Source organism: Thunnus maccoyii, chromosome 1, assembly GCF_910596095.1.
Source record: "Thunnus maccoyii chromosome 1, fThuMac1.1, whole genome shotgun sequence".
In the NCBI taxonomy this organism is placed as follows: Eukaryota; Metazoa; Chordata; class Actinopteri; order Scombriformes; family Scombridae; genus Thunnus; species Thunnus maccoyii.
In genome coordinates, this window is record NC_056533.1 from 1164949 (window position 1) to 1182257 (window position 17309).

At 38.6% G+C, this 17309-nt stretch overlaps 1 protein-coding gene across 4 annotated transcripts; it reads left to right on the forward strand.

The window, feature by feature from the left end:
• The first annotated feature begins 2161 nt into the window (after positions 1–2161).
• asb7 (ankyrin repeat and SOCS box containing 7) lies at positions 2162–16797 on the forward strand. Of its 4 annotated transcripts, none has more exons than XM_042410200.1 (5): positions 2162–2642; positions 3386–3515; positions 4910–5162; positions 8874–9479; positions 14547–16797. In XM_042410200.1, the coding sequence occupies exons 3-5, from the start codon at positions 4952–4954 to the stop codon at positions 14684–14686; spliced, it is 957 nt and encodes a 318-aa protein (XP_042266134.1). In that variant the 5' UTR covers positions 2162–2642; positions 3386–3515; positions 4910–4951; the 3' UTR covers positions 14687–16797. The 4 variants fall into 4 exon arrangements, with proteins under 4 accessions (XP_042266134.1, XP_042266143.1, XP_042266123.1 ...); XM_042410209.1 differs by having other exon boundaries at positions 3465–3515; XM_042410189.1 differs by having other exon boundaries at positions 2163–2642; positions 4951–5162.
• The last annotated feature ends 512 nt before the right edge of the window (positions 16798–17309 follow it).

The window sequence follows — 17309 nt, forward strand, 5'->3', positions numbered from 1 at the left end:
GTCTTTCCCAGAAAAGGTGATAATTTTTAAAATCTGCTACTCAGATGGACATCACAGTGGATATTCTGATTAAAAACCCTGTCACAGTCTAATCACAGAATCTGTTCTCAAACCCTTTTTGGAAACTTAGTACTGATTTATCCATTTCAGAACTATAATGTTCATTTGGACTGATCGTCACAACAATGTTTAAACAGTACTTACATCATATTAAAAGTTTACACATGGTATGTACTAGATAGCTCTACATACTTGTTATGCATATAAATCCATTAGACTTGTCCTGTTTTTCCTTTGGATGAAGTAATCTGTTTGTATTATGTATCGATATTTATTCAGTTCTTTAAGTTGGGTTATTGAAACATTCAAACACTTTAGAGCTGCTCTCAGAGGTATAGTTCCCATGTCATGTCTCTTGTTTTAAATTTATGATGTTTGTGTTGAAATTAATGTATTTTTTCAAGCATTTTTTTCCTAATCTTCAATAATTATTTGTGATGAACTCAGGTGTACTGTATGACTTGTTGATGATGTCACTGATTGTAGATTGCCATCCAGTGGTGTTTGTACTAGGGGTGTGCCAGAATACAAATATATTATTCGGCAAAGCACAAATAGTGGGGTTTTTTTTATGAATATTTGTTTCATACAAATATTTTAAAAATTATTTGTTTTCAGGAAGAAAAAAAACATGTCAAATAGCAGCGCGCAGGTTGGTTACATTGCTGTCTCAGTCTCTGTCCTCTGCTCCACTGTTACATCTATTAGCAGGTCTCAACAAGGGGAGTCACATCCACCTGCTACATGACACACATTTCCTAATATGGACATCAGTCCTGGAGTTGGGGTGTTCTCCAGATATAAAGCTGAGCTGCTGACACACTCCACACTCCATAACCTGTTGTTCCCCTTCTTCTTTCCACAAAGTTAGGTTATAAAAAATAGGCAATACATGAAAAATGCAAAGCAAGAATCGCCTTTTAAGTTCTTCCCTACACGTTACACGATGTGTTGTCTATGTTATGGGTGTATAAATTGGTGGAGGTCTGTCTGCAATGAGGCAATGAGTAAAGTTTTAGCTCAGTAGTCAGCACAGTCATCTATGATCTGGGGGACTCCAGTTCGACACCTGGTGTGGGGATCTCCTTCATAAGATTTATTTATTATTTATATATTCATGAACACTTATTGTAACATTTCAATTTAAAATTAAAAGCGTAATAAAAGCAAAAACAGGATTCTTAAGCCTTTCTACTTTTAGTAGAATACAAATACAAATAATTTTGCTGCCTCAACAAATACAGATACAAATACAGGCTGTAAGGCTGTATCTGCTGCTTGTGTTAAACTTGCCCTGACAAGACCAGATGTCAATGATAAATGTCAAATGTCAGCAATACACTAAAATCAGAACTTGTGTAACATCATCCTCTTTCCCAATAATTAAACATTAAAAACTAAAAATTAATCTTAATGACAAAATCAGGAATAAGAATGTTAGACATAGGCTGAACGTGAAGTCTATCCCAGCAGCCAATCTCCAAACAGTGTCCTGATATAAAGGAAAGGAATGTCACTTTTGTGATATACTGTAGAAACACATAAACTTTCACATGTTGAGAAACGTCTAGGATCTGTGCTGCCCTCAGATGGTCAGGAAGGCTGTTCCACAAGCTTAGCACTGGGGGCCCCGTGGTGCAGAGCTTAGTACTGGGGGCCCTGTGGTGCGGAGCTTGGTGCTGGGGGCCTGGAGGAGCAAGCTGCTGGCAGATCTAAGGGTGTGGGTGGAGGTTTGTGGTGTGATCAGTTCATGTCTGTAGATGGATTTATACGTGAGTAGCAGAATTTTGTAGTCAATCCTGAAGGAGACAGGGAGCCATTGCAGTGAAAACAGCATTGGTTTTATATGTTTGTGTTTTTGCATTCTCATCAGGATCCTGGCAGCATTGTTCTGAATGTACTGGAGCTTCTGGATGCTCCTGCCAAGGATCCCTGTGAAGAGCGCATTGCAGTAGTCCAGTCTGGAGGAGATAAAGGCATGGACAAGTTTCTACGCATCTGACAGGATTAGAGAGGGGTGGAGTTTAGAGATGTTTTTGGGATTGTAGAAAGAAGTTTTGCATAGATGTCTTACATGGTCATCAAAAGTTAGCTGAGTGTCAAACCCAACATCTAGATTAGTGACTGAGGAAGAAAGGGGGATGTCCTGGCCGTCAAAGGTCAGATGACTGAATCTGGTGTGGAAGGAGAGCTTCAGTTTTACTGCTGATTAACTGGGAGAAACCTTTTTTTTTACGCCTATACTAAAATATACTGTGAGCCTAAAGTAATCTTTCATATATAAACGGTTTTTGTAGTGGGTTTAGATCAGTGGAAATGGCGCTTTGATTCTGAAGGATGAAAGACGGAAGTCGTATTGTTTTTGCTGTTGGGGTCACTGATGATCACACAGACACTTTGTGGTTAAAGCTGATTGTTTAACAGCGAAAAGATGTTCGACGCTGTTGAAACAGACATTTAGGGACGTCTTAATAGACAGCGTTGCTTTTTAGTGTCGAGTTTGAGTTGAAAGGGACAGCAATATGATTCTTCCCGTCTGGATGCTGATTGGCTAAGTTAAACGTCGGCTCAGCGTCTGTCAAGTAAGTCTTTGTTTTATACTATCAAATGTGCTGTGTTTCCCACGAAGCGTGTAGAATGAACGTTAATATCGATGCAGGCAGTGTATTGGGGTTTATCAAGTACAGAAAGTCAACACAAGCTAGCGAGCTGGAGCCAGTTGGTTGGTTAGCTTGCTGGCTAACCAGCGTTAGCTAATAGTCTGGGATAAATATAGCCCTGAATCAATGAAAAAATCTCGCATTCATTACATTTTCTGCGACGTGTGAAAATAATTATCTTAATCTGCCCGTCTAGCTCCATCGGCTTTTTGTAGTTCTCGTTATTATTTACTTGTGAGTGGTTTGCATTGTTGGATTTGTTAGCAAACAAAGCCATTCTATTGTCCATTGTTTTTCATCAGCACGTCTAAGCTAACCGTAAACATTGGTGTTTCGAGTCGTTAGTGTGATGACGGGAGGTGTTGTGAGGTTCTCTGCCTTCTTGGAAAACCAAGGAGTCATCAGGTCTTCACACCAAGGCGTTTGGTCAACTTGAGCTATTCATAATAGCTAGTTATACATCCCAGCAATCCTCGCCGTTGACATTGTCAAAGGCGAGTCATTTACCGTTATAAGTAGTAATACTGCATCTATAACAAGTCCATAACATTTTGTGCTGTTAACTGCGTAAACTAAGTAAAGATTGACATTTAATAATTCTGATGCACAGCTTCCCATCTTCGTTGCCGACTTGCTGAAATGACAATGTTCTGTGTGTGTTGCAGGAAAAGTTATTTTTGAGCCCAAGCAGAGCACATTCTTAGACCTCTCTCAGCCTTCCTGACAGTGCAGCTGTATTCACAGGTGCAGCTCCGATATGACTAAGAGAAGCCCATCTCTTCAGCTTGTCAAAAGGTAAACTTTGGTTTTTATCATATTGTGCTTTTACTTGGCAGTGGTCAACAAGTATTCTTATAAAAAACGACAAAATAAGTAATGCTTCTCATTTTTCAAAGCTGTTGCTCTGTCATTAGCTTAGCTGCAGTTTAAGTCAGGTTTAAACCTGTGTTATCTGGAACAAAATCATGTGGTCTTCAAAACACCATTGCTGTATCCTTGGAACCTGTGATTAAAGGCCCAAACGCACTGAAAGGGTCTGACGCACGCATTTTGAAGTACACCTATGTTTTAAATGGCCGAACACGTACCAAAAGACTTTCTGAGCTTCTGTTTAAAGTAAGGCTGCAACTAATGATTGTTTTCATTATTGATTTATTTGTCAGTTATTTTCTCAATGAATTGATTAGTTGTTTGGTGAATGTAATGGTGATGTCAGTAAATTATGAAAAATGTTTGTCTGTGAGTATACATGAACTGCCTCTGTTGATGGTCTGCACTTGACACTCTGACCTTTTGTGGACATGAACAGATGACAAAATTTAACTCACAAAGATTCACACAGCTATGCGAAATGAAAAGTATAATTTACACTTTACAGCTTGTCTTCACAGGAGGTGCTGCAGTAGCATTTTTCAATCATCCATCTCACACACATCTGATGTAACAGATGTGTTCTTATTTTAATCACAGGCCATGCAAAATCTTGCATTTCACTTGAAGCATATTTTAGACTCTAATGTCCATTTTCTTCTGTTTTATACACGTTACTGCAGTGATGTATATGGAGCTCTGATCACTGCCAAAATGCAGGTGATCTACACACACACTACTGTACTTCACTGCATCCTGTATAGACATGTGGAGGACTGAAGCTGCTGCTTCTTCTCTACTAACGCCTGCCTATGTAGACATTGTCTTAGTCTGAGTTTAATTGAAAGGCAAATGTTCTACAATACATTTGTATGAAAAGTATAGAATGACATTTTTGTTGGTTATAGCCAAAAGTGCGACTAGACTAAATGATAAAACAAAGTGTATATTGTTCCATATTGAGTATAAATATGTTTTATATTGAAGTTTAACACCTGACAAATATCTATGAGGGAAAAACAATAAACTTAGTGCTAAAAATGTACAGGAGTTCTCTGCCTTCATTTGCATGGCTTGATTCTCCTTAGCAACTGTCCAACATGTGTGCATTGGACAATATTCAGTCTGAGATGACATTGCACTGACATGTATTTGAAATCTGCATATTATTTTGGACAGCATAAAATTTTTATTGCAGTTGGTGTGTGTAGGTCACAAGCTCTTGGCAGGCACGTCAGAAACTTCACTTGAGACACACTGCACATACTCAACCAGTTCTCCAAGATATAGAGAATGTATTCACCAATTTTTCCTAACAGAGGTTAGGTACAGATGAACATTCCCATTCGAAATGTGACAGGATGCTGAACCATCACTGCAGAAGGAACCCTGAGCTTCATGAGGAGCTGCAGATCCAGGCTGCAGTGGCAGCGGGGGATGTCTGCACTGTCAGAAGAATGCTGGAACAAGGATACTCACCTAAGATCCGTGATGCCAACGGTTGGACACTGCTCCATTTCTCTGCTGCCAAAGGAAAAGAGAGATGTGTTCGAGTATTTCTGGAGCATGGAGGTCTGAGGTTTTGTCTTTTTTTCTTTATTTATTTTTTGTCCTGCTGCTGAAGTTGGCTACATTTTAAAGTCCAGCATTTGATGTTGGCATTATGCCCTGACAGCTTGTCTTAATGCTAGAGGGCATTATTTTACTGGAAGAGACAGACTTATTCACTTGTTAAATGTAAACCAGTCAGAGGCCTGTACTACGAAGCAGGATTTGGGCTTAGTGAGGTAACTTCAGGTTTAACTCTGGGTTTTCGGGATTATGGTGATTCACTTCTTACGGGGGTACATCGCCATAGTAACTTATGCTGAACAGCTAACCTGATAGCAACCTGTCAACACCCCAACCACTGACCAGTCAGATCACTGGTAATAAAGAGTCATCATTCCTGCAGGATCCCAACATGGACAAAAGTCCTGAGTTACAATAAAGTGACAAGTAATAAAGAGCAAAATATATTTTTATAGGTCTGTATAAACATTTTATTGTTCCAGGCTTTCTATTTACTTAACTCACATATAATAATTCCTATATGTATTTTAAGCCTTATTAGCCTACTTTTAATATGTGGACATTATTTCTAGTGTTTCTATTCTGTTGTATGATTACAGGCTATCGTTTACATTTCACTTCGTTGACTATGACTTTTTGCTGTCCCTAAAACAGAAGTTTCCTGCAGGTACTTGGTATCACTGGTTCATCTCATATCACATAAAGTACTTCATTCATGGTTCTGATGATATTGCTCATAATTAACAACCCCGCCTCTTTCACATGAATGCGCTTGTAGCTGGATAGGAAAACCCGGAGTTGACTGAGTTAGTTGATAGCCAGCTTCGTAGTACTGGTTATCTGGACGGCCAGTATTGGGCTCAGTGAAACCAGCTAATGAAAAGATATCCTGGGTATGTTGAACTTGCTTCATAGTACAGGCCCCCGGTTAAAAAACACATACATAAGGTGCTTACCTGGCAAGGTAATAGGCCCATTATATTTACATACAACAGTCAGACTAATATCCCTTGAAATGCTTAAAAATGCCTTACAGGTACAGAGAACTTGACCTAGAATATAGAGATGTCCCAAGCCAATTGGTCATATTTTTAAAGATCAGTCAATCAAATGCTGATTCTTTCAATATATACTCTACTGTGTTTTGTCCACCTCAGCCTGCTAGTATTGCAGTGCTGCTCTCCTTTACAACAGCTCACAGTGCAGCATTTAACTGCATAAACAAGTGAAATTTAGAGTATGTGAAAATGATGTGACTCTGAATTCTGATGCCCTGGTTGGCTCAATACATGAATTTGCCAAACTCTGACTCTTAAATCACTTTCTCATTGGCTAGCAGTGTACAAAACATTGTTTTAAGCCAGCACTGACCATCATGTAGACGGTGGCAGATCATATCATACTCAAAGATGATTAGTGAGGCAGGAACCTCCACTCTGTAACACAGCTGTACAATCACTAGATGACTGAGTGTTTCTGTGGTTCCAGCAACTCCAACAGAGTGAGACGACAGCTTCTCTCTAGTGGATCACATAATGTTAAATTGAGGAGTCGCATTCTCCAGTTAAAGCTGGAATGCGGGACTTTTACATATAAATGAACATCTGTTACATTCAAGCCCTTGCCAAACAAGTTCAAACAATACTGATTAAACCTATCACCGCCAGATAAATCTCTCTGTATTTTACAGTATACAGAGTTTTGAAATCTGGTGGCTGGTTTGACATTCCCATGCTGGCGCACCAGTAGTAATGCATTTTATGTCAACCAGCAATGATAGTTTCCCCTCAGATTTGCCGGGTAACTTATGTCATATTTGGCATCCTAACCCATCTCGATGTGTGCTTGGCCTTCAGGTATCTTCGTTTGACCGCAAGGTATACTGAGTATGCATGGCTAAAAGCTGTTGTAATTTTTACTTTATTAAGATTTAATATTTTTTTCAGGGGTGAAAGTAACCGTTTAGATTCCCAATATGGAGCTGTGAGGAGCCGCTGGCTGGATGAGACCAGCTGGTCGGCATATGTCATAAAGCATGTGTCATAAGTGTTTTTATAATTACTCTCACTGCCAGAAGGGGGAGACAAAAGTTCCGCACTGCAGGTTTAAACTTTCGCTCATATCTTATCAGTAATTGAAGCTGATCAGTTTAAATAGTTTTGAACCATGACCTTCATTATTTGGATTAAGTTGTTCATGAAAAAATGTGCAAGGTATATATTTAATCAACATTGCATATCTTCTGCTACTATGTAAATATAAGTATCTGCCTGGACTCGGTATCAGCAGATACCTAACAATAAAGGAGTAGGATCGGGATCAGGGCCAAACCACTTGATCAAGACATCTCTACTGTAATATCTTTTTTTCAAAGCATTTGAAGTCACACATTACATCAAATCACCACATTTTACTGTGTACATGTCAATTTCATAATTTTAGATTTACTGTAGCTTTAACTTTATCTCAATGTGTGCACATACACAGTAAAGTAAACCATTTGGGGGCAGTGCAACAAGATGTAAACTCAATATTGACAGTTGCTTATTTACATATCCATCAGACACAAAGCAACATTATGATTATTTGTCATGTGTCTGTCCACCTGATGAGTGTAAGCTCTGGTTTGGTCTCCACCAGCTCTCTTTAGCCACTATATGTTCCACTATGTTCACCAGGTAGTCTCTAACTGTGTCTGTCTACTGTTTGGTGCAGGGCAGGTAGTGTACAGTGGGATTATAAGAGCCTTTTTCACTGAAAATAGCTGTCTGGGAGACTGAACCAAAACACTAAAGTTCTGGCAATAAAACCAAAACAATGAGCTTAAAGAGGCTAATAAGCTCTGTTGAGCTGAGGCGAACTGCAGCATTGGTAACTGTTCTTTGTGGGTTTATCGCTTCAAGTGCTTTAAATTCACATTACACGTCATTTGGTCCATTGTTAATATAAAAATTTTGCAGGTTTTAATCAGAGGTCAAGTCCATCAATCCACGTTGCTGTTACAGAAATACACAAAATACAATAACATGTCCAAAGAAACTTCTCATACTCCTACAGTATGACCTCTATCTCTGCTGACCATTCAAATGCTCAGTGTGTAATGCAGGCACACAAGCTTCCAAAATATATTTTTCACCACTGTCTCTACAACAGCTCTGATTAGAGGTGAAATTTAAATCAGCTGTGAAACCAAGAAATCTGTTACTGATTTCTGAAGTAGAGTTCATGAAATCTTGGGCCTCTATTCTGTTCCCATTTGAAATTGACTGAACAGTCAAAGAGGCTTTGAAGGTTTGACATTGTTGACTAGTTGTAATGTCTAGATTTTTCTGAAGTCCACTGAATTGTATTTGTCAGAATCCTGTGAGTGTAATGGTGTGGAATTACACCTAGAGGGCACTGTATGTTAGGACAACTAGTGTGAAGTGGTGAAGAGTTTCTTTGAGGCAGATTAGGGTGTAGTTGGACTGTAGAGAAAAATACATTTTTTTTGTAGGGGGGAGTTATCCTTATTCAAATTCAGTGTCTAAAGATGGAGGATGTTGTATGCTGTATAGATTGTAAAGCCCCCTAAGGCTGATTTGTGATATTGGGCTATATAAGTAAAAATTGACTTGACTTGAGCTGATCACAGATCACACCCTCATGGAACAGCTCCTGCTGTTTTTGACTTTACTCTCATTTCCACTCTTTCCACTCTCCTCTCCACAGCTGACCCCACAGTGAAGGACTTTATTGGTGGCTTCACGGCACTTCACTATGCTGCTATGCATGGCAGAGCACGCATTGCCCGACTGATGCTGGAATCTGAATTTCGCAGTGACATTATCAATGCAAAAAGCAACGATGGCTGGACGCCACTGCATGTGGCTGCCCACTATGGTCGAGACTCATTTGTACGCCTCCTCCTGGAGTTCAGGGCTGAGGTGGACCCGCTTAGTGACAAAGGGACTACACCACTACAACTGGCCATCATCCGTGAGCGCTCCAGCTGTGTACGGATCCTCTTGGACCACAGTGCCAACATTGACATTCAAAATGGGTTCCTGCTGCGGTATGCCGTCATCAAAGGCAATCACTCATACTGCCGCATGTTCTTGCAAAGGGGAGCAGACACTAATCTTGGACGTCTTGAAGATGGCCAGACCCCTCTGCACCTGTCAGCCCTCAGGGATGATGTGTTGTGTGCCCAGATGCTCTACACGTACGGGGCTGATACCAACACCAGAAATTATGAGGGCCAGACACCGGTAGCTGTATCTGTTAGTATGTCTGGAATCAGCCGGCCCTGTCTGGACTTCCTGCAGGAGGTCACCAGTAAGTCTCACAGACACTACACAAGCATGTCCTACAGCATTTCATGTAGGTTCCTGTTCTCACCCACCCTTGATTATTTTAATTTATTTTAAAAATTGAATATGATAATAATTATAATGGTGCATTTTATCTGACTAGCGTTTATGAAATTCCCAGGTATTGTATTTAAAAAATGTGAACCACAGAGAAGCAGCACATTTGAAGAGTTCTAACCAGCAAATGTTGGTTTTCTTGTTAAATTACTTTAGCTATTCTTCTTTAAATTAGTCATCATTTTGTGAAATACATTTTTGATTAATTGGCCAACTAGTTTGAAACTCAAATGAGGACAAAAATGCCCTCAGATGCTCTTATACTGATCAATTCGATGGCATCTGAAGTTGAATGATTGTGACACTGCTGCAGTTAATATTTTAATATATCAATTAATTCACATCTTTCTGTGTTTATTTATACTTAAAGTACTGATATTGTACTTATTTGCTAGTATTATTTAGGTTGAAATAGTGATTATTAAGCTGTAAGCTAGTGGGTCAATACCAATTTTTCATTTATGCAATTTTCATGTTTTTAAATGAATTGTCTGATGGTAGACATAGTAGAAACAATTCAACTGATTGGTATAGAAAACCAGAAGAAAGATAAATATAAATCTTGTCATCCACGAGTTGACTATTGGCTGTTTTGCACTTATTTTACTTGAGTTGGATGTGCAACATTTGACTGAATCTGGGATGTTATGATAATTTTTTTCCTGCAAAATATTACATTTTCTTATCAGGACATTATGATTTGCAGTATGAGTTCAACTAGAGACTAAAGCGCTGCATTTGTATTGCTGGAAATTATTTTCCATGTTAGACCACCTTCTTCATGTGATTTATTTCTCCCTCAAAAAATCATGTTCATAGCATAATTTATGCCCTTGTTATTCATTCTTCGTCTGGATGGTTACTCCATTTAACCTCCAGTCTAAACTTGACACCCTAGCATTAGGCATCTGACATGTCAAAACCTCTGCGAAAACCTCCTCTACCACCAGTGTCATCCGCCTTTGGTGATCGATATAACAGAAAGAAGAGCAAATTACAGAAAATCACAGCTCATTGAAGTACTTGTACTGACACGTTTTCATTTGCTGATTCAAATTGTGTGGGACGCAACCCTTATTCAAAATGCAAGATGTATTGTGATAGAGAAATGGGTATCCCTGTGTATTTGCTGTGAACAAATGTGAGCTTTGATTGTGAAGTTAACACTGTATATGTAAGCATGGATGCTAGCCAGTGTTGCATGCCTGTTGGCTAATGCAGTGTTGCACAGTGAAAAGTAAATGCCCTTAACCATCAAAAAGAAATCTGTGAAAGAGGGTGGGTTGTAGAAAAGGATTCCAAGTTTAGTACAAAAAGTGATAGAGCTTTTTAATGTAAGCTCAGAGGGTGAAAACACTGAGAAATGTATAGAGTGAAAGAGGGCTGCTTGCCAACACCAGGTTATAATTACCAGTGTTTAGTGACAGAACAATCCCAGGTTGGAGGAAAAGAAGAACACATTACCTGAAGCATTATGATTTAGAAGGAACAATGGCTGCATTCCTCCACTGGCCCCTGAATTTTGATATCAAAGATATCAAAGGGCTCTGCACTGATTCAAACAAGCCCTTTCAGAGACTTCAAACCATCAGTCAGATCACATATCTGCTGGGTTATTGATTACACCTCCACCACCTGGATTAACCCATCTGCCAGGAAAGGCTTGTCTCATACTGCTGCACACACATCAGTGCTGCCCTGTAGGTTTTTCTCATGTCAGATACAGCTGCATGTGCAACTGTCCTCATTCAAAGGGTACAGTTTCAAGCATCATCAGGATGATCATGCATGATAGTTTATTGTCCTTTCCACTGCAGGAACATCAATCTGTACAACCTGGGTGTCTTACAGAGTGGGACATTATATACACGCAAATGTTGCATCTGGTCTTAATGTGTTAAAGAGGTAACAGTGAGACCGACCTCATCATTTTAGGCTCTGACTCATATGCCCTATTGAATCTGAAGGAATTCTTCTTCTTCTTCTTCTTCTTCTTCTTCTTCTTCTTCTTCTTCTTCTTCTTCTTCTTCTACTTCTTCTACTTCTACTTATTCTACTTATTCTTCTTCTTCTACTTATTCTTCTCCTTCTCCTTCCAAGAGAAACGCATTTTTGAGGGGCTGAATGTGTTCAAAAACTTCGAAAACTCTGAACATGGGTCAGAAGTGGTGGAAAAAATGTAATATTTTATGGGTCTTGGGCATGATGTGGCAAATAGCTTGAGGGTGCCCCCCTGAAAATTTCAAATTAAAAGCCCCCACCTTTAAATTTTACGTAGATGAACAAAATTTTGTAGGCCCATGTATTCTGTGCAGTTGCACAAAAAAAACCTCTTGGAGCCATACCATAGGTCCAATAGGAAGTCAGCCGTTTTGAATTTATTTTGCAATTTTTGTGCAGGTTTGCCGTCCAGACGTTGTATTTCAACAAACTCTTCCTAGAGATTTAACCGAACCAACTTCAAATTGGGCCTGTGTCGCAATGAAAAAGGAAGTTGTTGTAACTTTGATGTACACTGTCCAACTTCCACCAAATTTCTCAAGCTTGATAAGAGTCCTGGTTTGAACATATCTATGAATCTATCTGCGTATTTTTTTGCCATTTCCAGACATTGTATTTTAACAAATTCCTCCTAGAGATTGAACCTGACTGACTTCAAATTTGGTCAGTGTCATCTAAAGGCCTTTTTAATGAAAACTTATCAAAATCTTGAGTTTATACTGAACTCCCTTGACGTGGTAATGCGTCGAATTTCGATGTTACACCATGAAACAGGAAGTTGTTGTAACTTGAAAGTTTATTGTCAAATCTGCACCAAATTTCTCATGCTTGATGAGGGTCCTCACCTGAACACATCTATGTGTCAATATTGAATCATAGTCATAGCGCCACCTACTGAAAACAGAATATTACAGTGATGTTGTGATGCTTGTGAGTTTTCATGGAATGGTGTTGCTGTGGCAAATTTCAGTGTTTCGCTATGAAACAGGAAGTTGTTGTGACTTGAATGTGTATCACTGAACCTGCCCCAACTTTGCATTTGCGAATTGGTCTGGTGATGTCAGGCTAGCAAAACCTGTGACAATGCATACATGTTGCGCTGTGTTTTCCATAAGTTCCTGCAATGGAAAAAGCCTACTGTAGCTCTACTAGTGTTTGAGCTTCGTGTTTTTTTTGGTCATAGAATATAAACTCATACTTACCAAACTATACACTTTATTTTATGCAAACAAAATTTGACAAAGACAATTTGCTGTTAATCTCAACAGGTAAGTATAGAATCATAAAAATCAAATCATAAAAATGCATTCTGCACTGCCATGGAGGCATGCAGGTAGTCTATAGAGGTTTTAAGACCTCTGCTGCCACCCCAGCACAATGACAGTGAATGGAATGGTATGCCTTTTAAGCTTCATGATTCCATGGAGACTGTAAACTGACCTGGAGTTGTGTTATCATTACAACCTATCTGAGCTGACTTTTCTGTGTTGAAGGGAGGAAAATGTCCACAGCAAAGGAGTTACTTTACCGACATTAGACTGATAACACCCACACACACCACTTCCTGGAATCAAGGGGATTTTTCTTTTTACTGTTTGCATACAGCTGATAACAGAGTGGGTGCTCAGTGAGTTTTGGGGAACTGATTAATGCCTTTGGAAGGGTGTTGGAAAACTATATAGCTGAAAGAGGAACAAATTTTTTTCAAATCCTGTACACGTTTTGCTGCTCCTACATAGAATAGAAATGAGCTGAACACCTTTCAGTGTTACATCACAGTAAAAAGTGGATTTATTGAACTGAATCAACACACAAACAAGCTGTAGTTGCAACAAAAACTCAATATTCTTAACAAGCTTATGTTTATTGCAGGGCTGTTGTATTGCATCATACAGGTTTTTCTGGGCTCAGTGTATATGGCATACATACCTACAGTCATTCCTATGACAGCCTAAAAACATGAACGATAGCTGACTGAGAGTTATGATAACGTGACATGTTTCCACGTGGCCACATGTTATTACACACATATTACCTTTTTATAAATGTTGGCATGGTGGCCTGTTCTCATGATTTATCCCTGATGTTTTGTTGCTGCTTCTTTTCTAATTCTCAATGGGATGATAGATAATGTTGTTCTTTTTTTCTTCCAAGGACAGGTTATGTTAGCTAACATTATTGGCAGAGACAGAATGTACTGAAATACAAGATGCTGCTAATAAGTCCAACAGGTCAAGCAGCTAAATCAACTTCTAAAAAAGAGATATTTTCGGGCAGTAAAGAATATTCTATTTTGTCTTGAAAAATGGTAATTCATGCTTTTTTTTCATCATAGTTTTTGTTGAGGAAATTCACACTGATAGAGGGGAGATAATGTGCAGATCACCTCTCAGACCAAACCACGTCCCCTCTTGCAGGGGAGGACATTTCTCATCCTATATTAACATTAACAGTAATATTAGACTTGGCTGTTGGCTTCCCGACGCAATTTCAAAAAGAGAGACAGAGAGTGGTGGTCGAGCAAGCTAGGGAGTGAATGAAGAGAGGGAGCGGCGATATTTTCCGATCGTTTCATGTCAGTTACATTCTAAAGCAGAAATGAAACCATTGAACACTTAGCTGATGATTTACTGTGGAGACAGACACTCTTAGTTTCCTCTCCATTTCTCTGTTTCATCCATTCATTCATTAACTCAAACATCAGAGTCATCAACAGTAAATATAAAGAACAACAGGACAAATATGTTGTTTTTTCTTCATGTGTTATTACTGCATTTGAAATGCTGCAATCATTTTCTAATTCATCATGGGTTGAATTTGCAGGAAAGTAAAGTTCAAAGTTCCAAAGTATCAAAACCTTTTGTCGAAAAGGGGCTTCAGTCTTTGAACATGAATCAGTGTAGTCATAATCTAATCATAAGGTAATAATGAGCTCCCTCTCTGGTGTTAATAACTGTTTCTCTTCCTCTCTTAGGACAACCGAGGAGTCTACAAGACTTGTGTCGCATAAAAATCCGTCACTGCATTGGCCTTCAAAGCTTGAAATTCTTGGAGGATCTACCAATTGCAAAGGTTATGAAAGACTACTTAAAACATAAGTTTGATAGTGTGTGAAGGCAACATAGAGGAGAGGTCGACTAAAAACTCTGCTATCATTTATAAAGACTATGCAATCACTATGCTAGGCCTGGAAGGATCTCCACAGGTTGGTTCTGTACATGCTGAAGGGTAGTTAGTCCAGTTTGTTCGTTCAGTTCAACACATTAAAAGTGGAGGTTTCAGTCTTTTTACTATTAGAGCAGTGGCTAAAGAATGGAAATGGATCCACCTCATGTGAACAAAGCTTATGTTTTTTGAGTGAAAAAGAAAACCTCATTTGACTGCAGATAAGAATGTGACTACAATTAGCATTATTACCATTTAAGTTACTGTAAAAATGTGCATGATATGTTGTGTTATGTTATGCTGGGTCAGATTGTCATCAAGTGCGTACTTGCCAATGAGTCTAATTTCCTTCCTCCCATCCTGTATAACATCAGAGAAGTTGTATTAAATAATTATTTGAAAGGTTGATTTGAAATGAGGTTTTTACTGAGTTGTAGGAAGTTAAACTGAAAGTGCTGCAGTCATGATAATTTTCTTTCTGACTCAAAATGAGTGTCGAGCTACATGGATAATGAAAGCTAGAAAAATCTCTACAAGGTACAATCCCTGATTTTGTGTTATTATCCAACAGTTCATCCAAATCCCAAAATGTCCTGGTTCCAAGCCACTGAGTTACCACCCACTTCTCCAGTTGGTTCTTATGTTCTATGACTTCTTAAACAAAAAGCATGCATGTTGTGCCCATTGACAGCTATGTCTGACAGTTATAGAAACTATTCATCAGAGATTTGTAGTCGAGATGGGCAATGTGGACGTCATATCCCTACATAGCTAGCTACATAGCAAGAGAGAGGCAGAGTTACTTCGTGCAGTTCTGCTTTGAACAGAAAGTGGGAAGAAAAACAGAATCTGTAGCTACAGGCGGATTGGAGATGTGGACAATATGGTTTGTCTGATTTATTTCTATCAAAGCACAGTCTAAGTCAAGACTACAATAGCCACATTATGTAAAATACTACTTCAATACTATTAAAACAAGCTCATCTATGATCTGATCATCTAATAGCCCGATAGTTGATTGTTCTGACAATTAATCAGGCGCTGAACACCCTCACACTGAATGTCAAAAACAGCAGCAAATCTGCCGTGAATTTAGCTCTAAAATTTAATTGTGAAATTAGTGAGAAGTGAACAGTTCATATTTAAAATCAGGCTTAATCTGAAATGTCATAGTGAATGAATAGGAAGCGAAATGACAATTCAGAAATGTCCTCACAGCTAACTGCTGATGTTTTGGAGCTCAACTGTTGAATTATACTGAATTAATTAAGACACAGCTGAGAGAAAATTTTAGGTTTAGGGCTGCTACTGGGTGCTCTAATAAAATCAGGGAATGTATCCTTGAAAATAATATACACAACATTGATTGACTCTATCAGGGCAATGTTACTTTTTTTGTTATCTTATAAAAGAACTTGCACAGATGCATTTTTATGTTATTGTGACCCAAGCAAGAATATAACATGCAGTTAAATTATTTTGGATGATTAGAAATAATTTGATACTACCAACTGAAGATTGACATCATTCTGTAGTGCTCAACTATAAACCAAGTTGCTTCATCCATTTCTACATTATATGTAGTACATTTGAGTTTGGAGTGAGTGCACTGTGATAGAATTCCACTCTGAAAGCACCACATTTACTTAAGCAGTTGTTGATGGAATCCTGAATAATGAAGTCTGTTTTGGATAACACTGGCACACAATCGCTAGAAGCTACAGTCAATGTAAATATGTTACATGTACAACAAATATTTTTGTAGAATTTATTTAAACAATGATCTCTGGTATTAATGTATTTAAAGTTCGGAAAGTATTGTGATCTGTTTGGTGTGACTCAAATGTTTCTTTTTTGTGTGTCTGAGTTCAAATACTCTGTTGTACAAGAATCATTTGGATTCAAGTGTTTTTTTGATTTTATGGCAGAACTGGGTGCTTTCTTAAAATCATCATATCTTGCAGGTAACTTTGTTGTGGAGATTATACTGTGAATTTCTCATTTTGACAATTCAAAATAAAATTTAGGATTTGGGGGTTAAATAATGCCCACACAGGAAATACTTTTTTCTTTGTTGCTGTGCTGTGTAAAACGTGTAGTGAAATTAGGTGGCTCCTTAAGTTGGTTTTCCTTAAATGCTGTATTCACAAGTCCTTTCTAACAATGTTCACTTGCAGTAAAGGTCCAGTGTGTAGGATTTAGTGGCATCTAGTGATGAAGTTGCAGATGCAACCAACTGAATACCAAGCATGTAGGAGAACCTATGGTGGCCATGAAAAACGCTCAAGGCCCTCTCCAGAGCCAGTGTTTGGTCCATTCTGGGCTACTGCAGAAACACGGCGGTGCAACATGGCAGCCTCCATGGAAGAGGACCTGCTCCCTATGTAGATAAAAAGGGCTCATTCTAAGGTCACGAAAACACAGCAATTCTTATTTTCAGGTGATTATACATTAATTAAAACATACTTATTTATATTATATTCCGTTTCTGCCATGTCCATTCTACTAGATGCCTCCAAATTCTACACACTGCATCTTTAACATGTCAATGTCATATTCATATTTGAATTTG

Excerpts from the sequence above, each read along its gene's own strand:
- asb7 (XM_042410189.1), top strand. The coding sequence starts at position 3,478 with ATGACTAAGAGAAGCCCATCTCTTCAGCTTGTCAAAAG. Across the intron at positions 3,516-4,950 it reads TCTCTTCAGCTTGTCAAAAG|GATGCTGAACCATCACTGCA; the intron begins GTAAACTTTGGT and ends GAAATGTGACAG. Across the intron at positions 9,480-14,546 it reads CTTCCTGCAGGAGGTCACCA|GACAACCGAGGAGTCTACAA; the intron begins GTAAGTCTCACA and ends TTCCTCTCTTAG.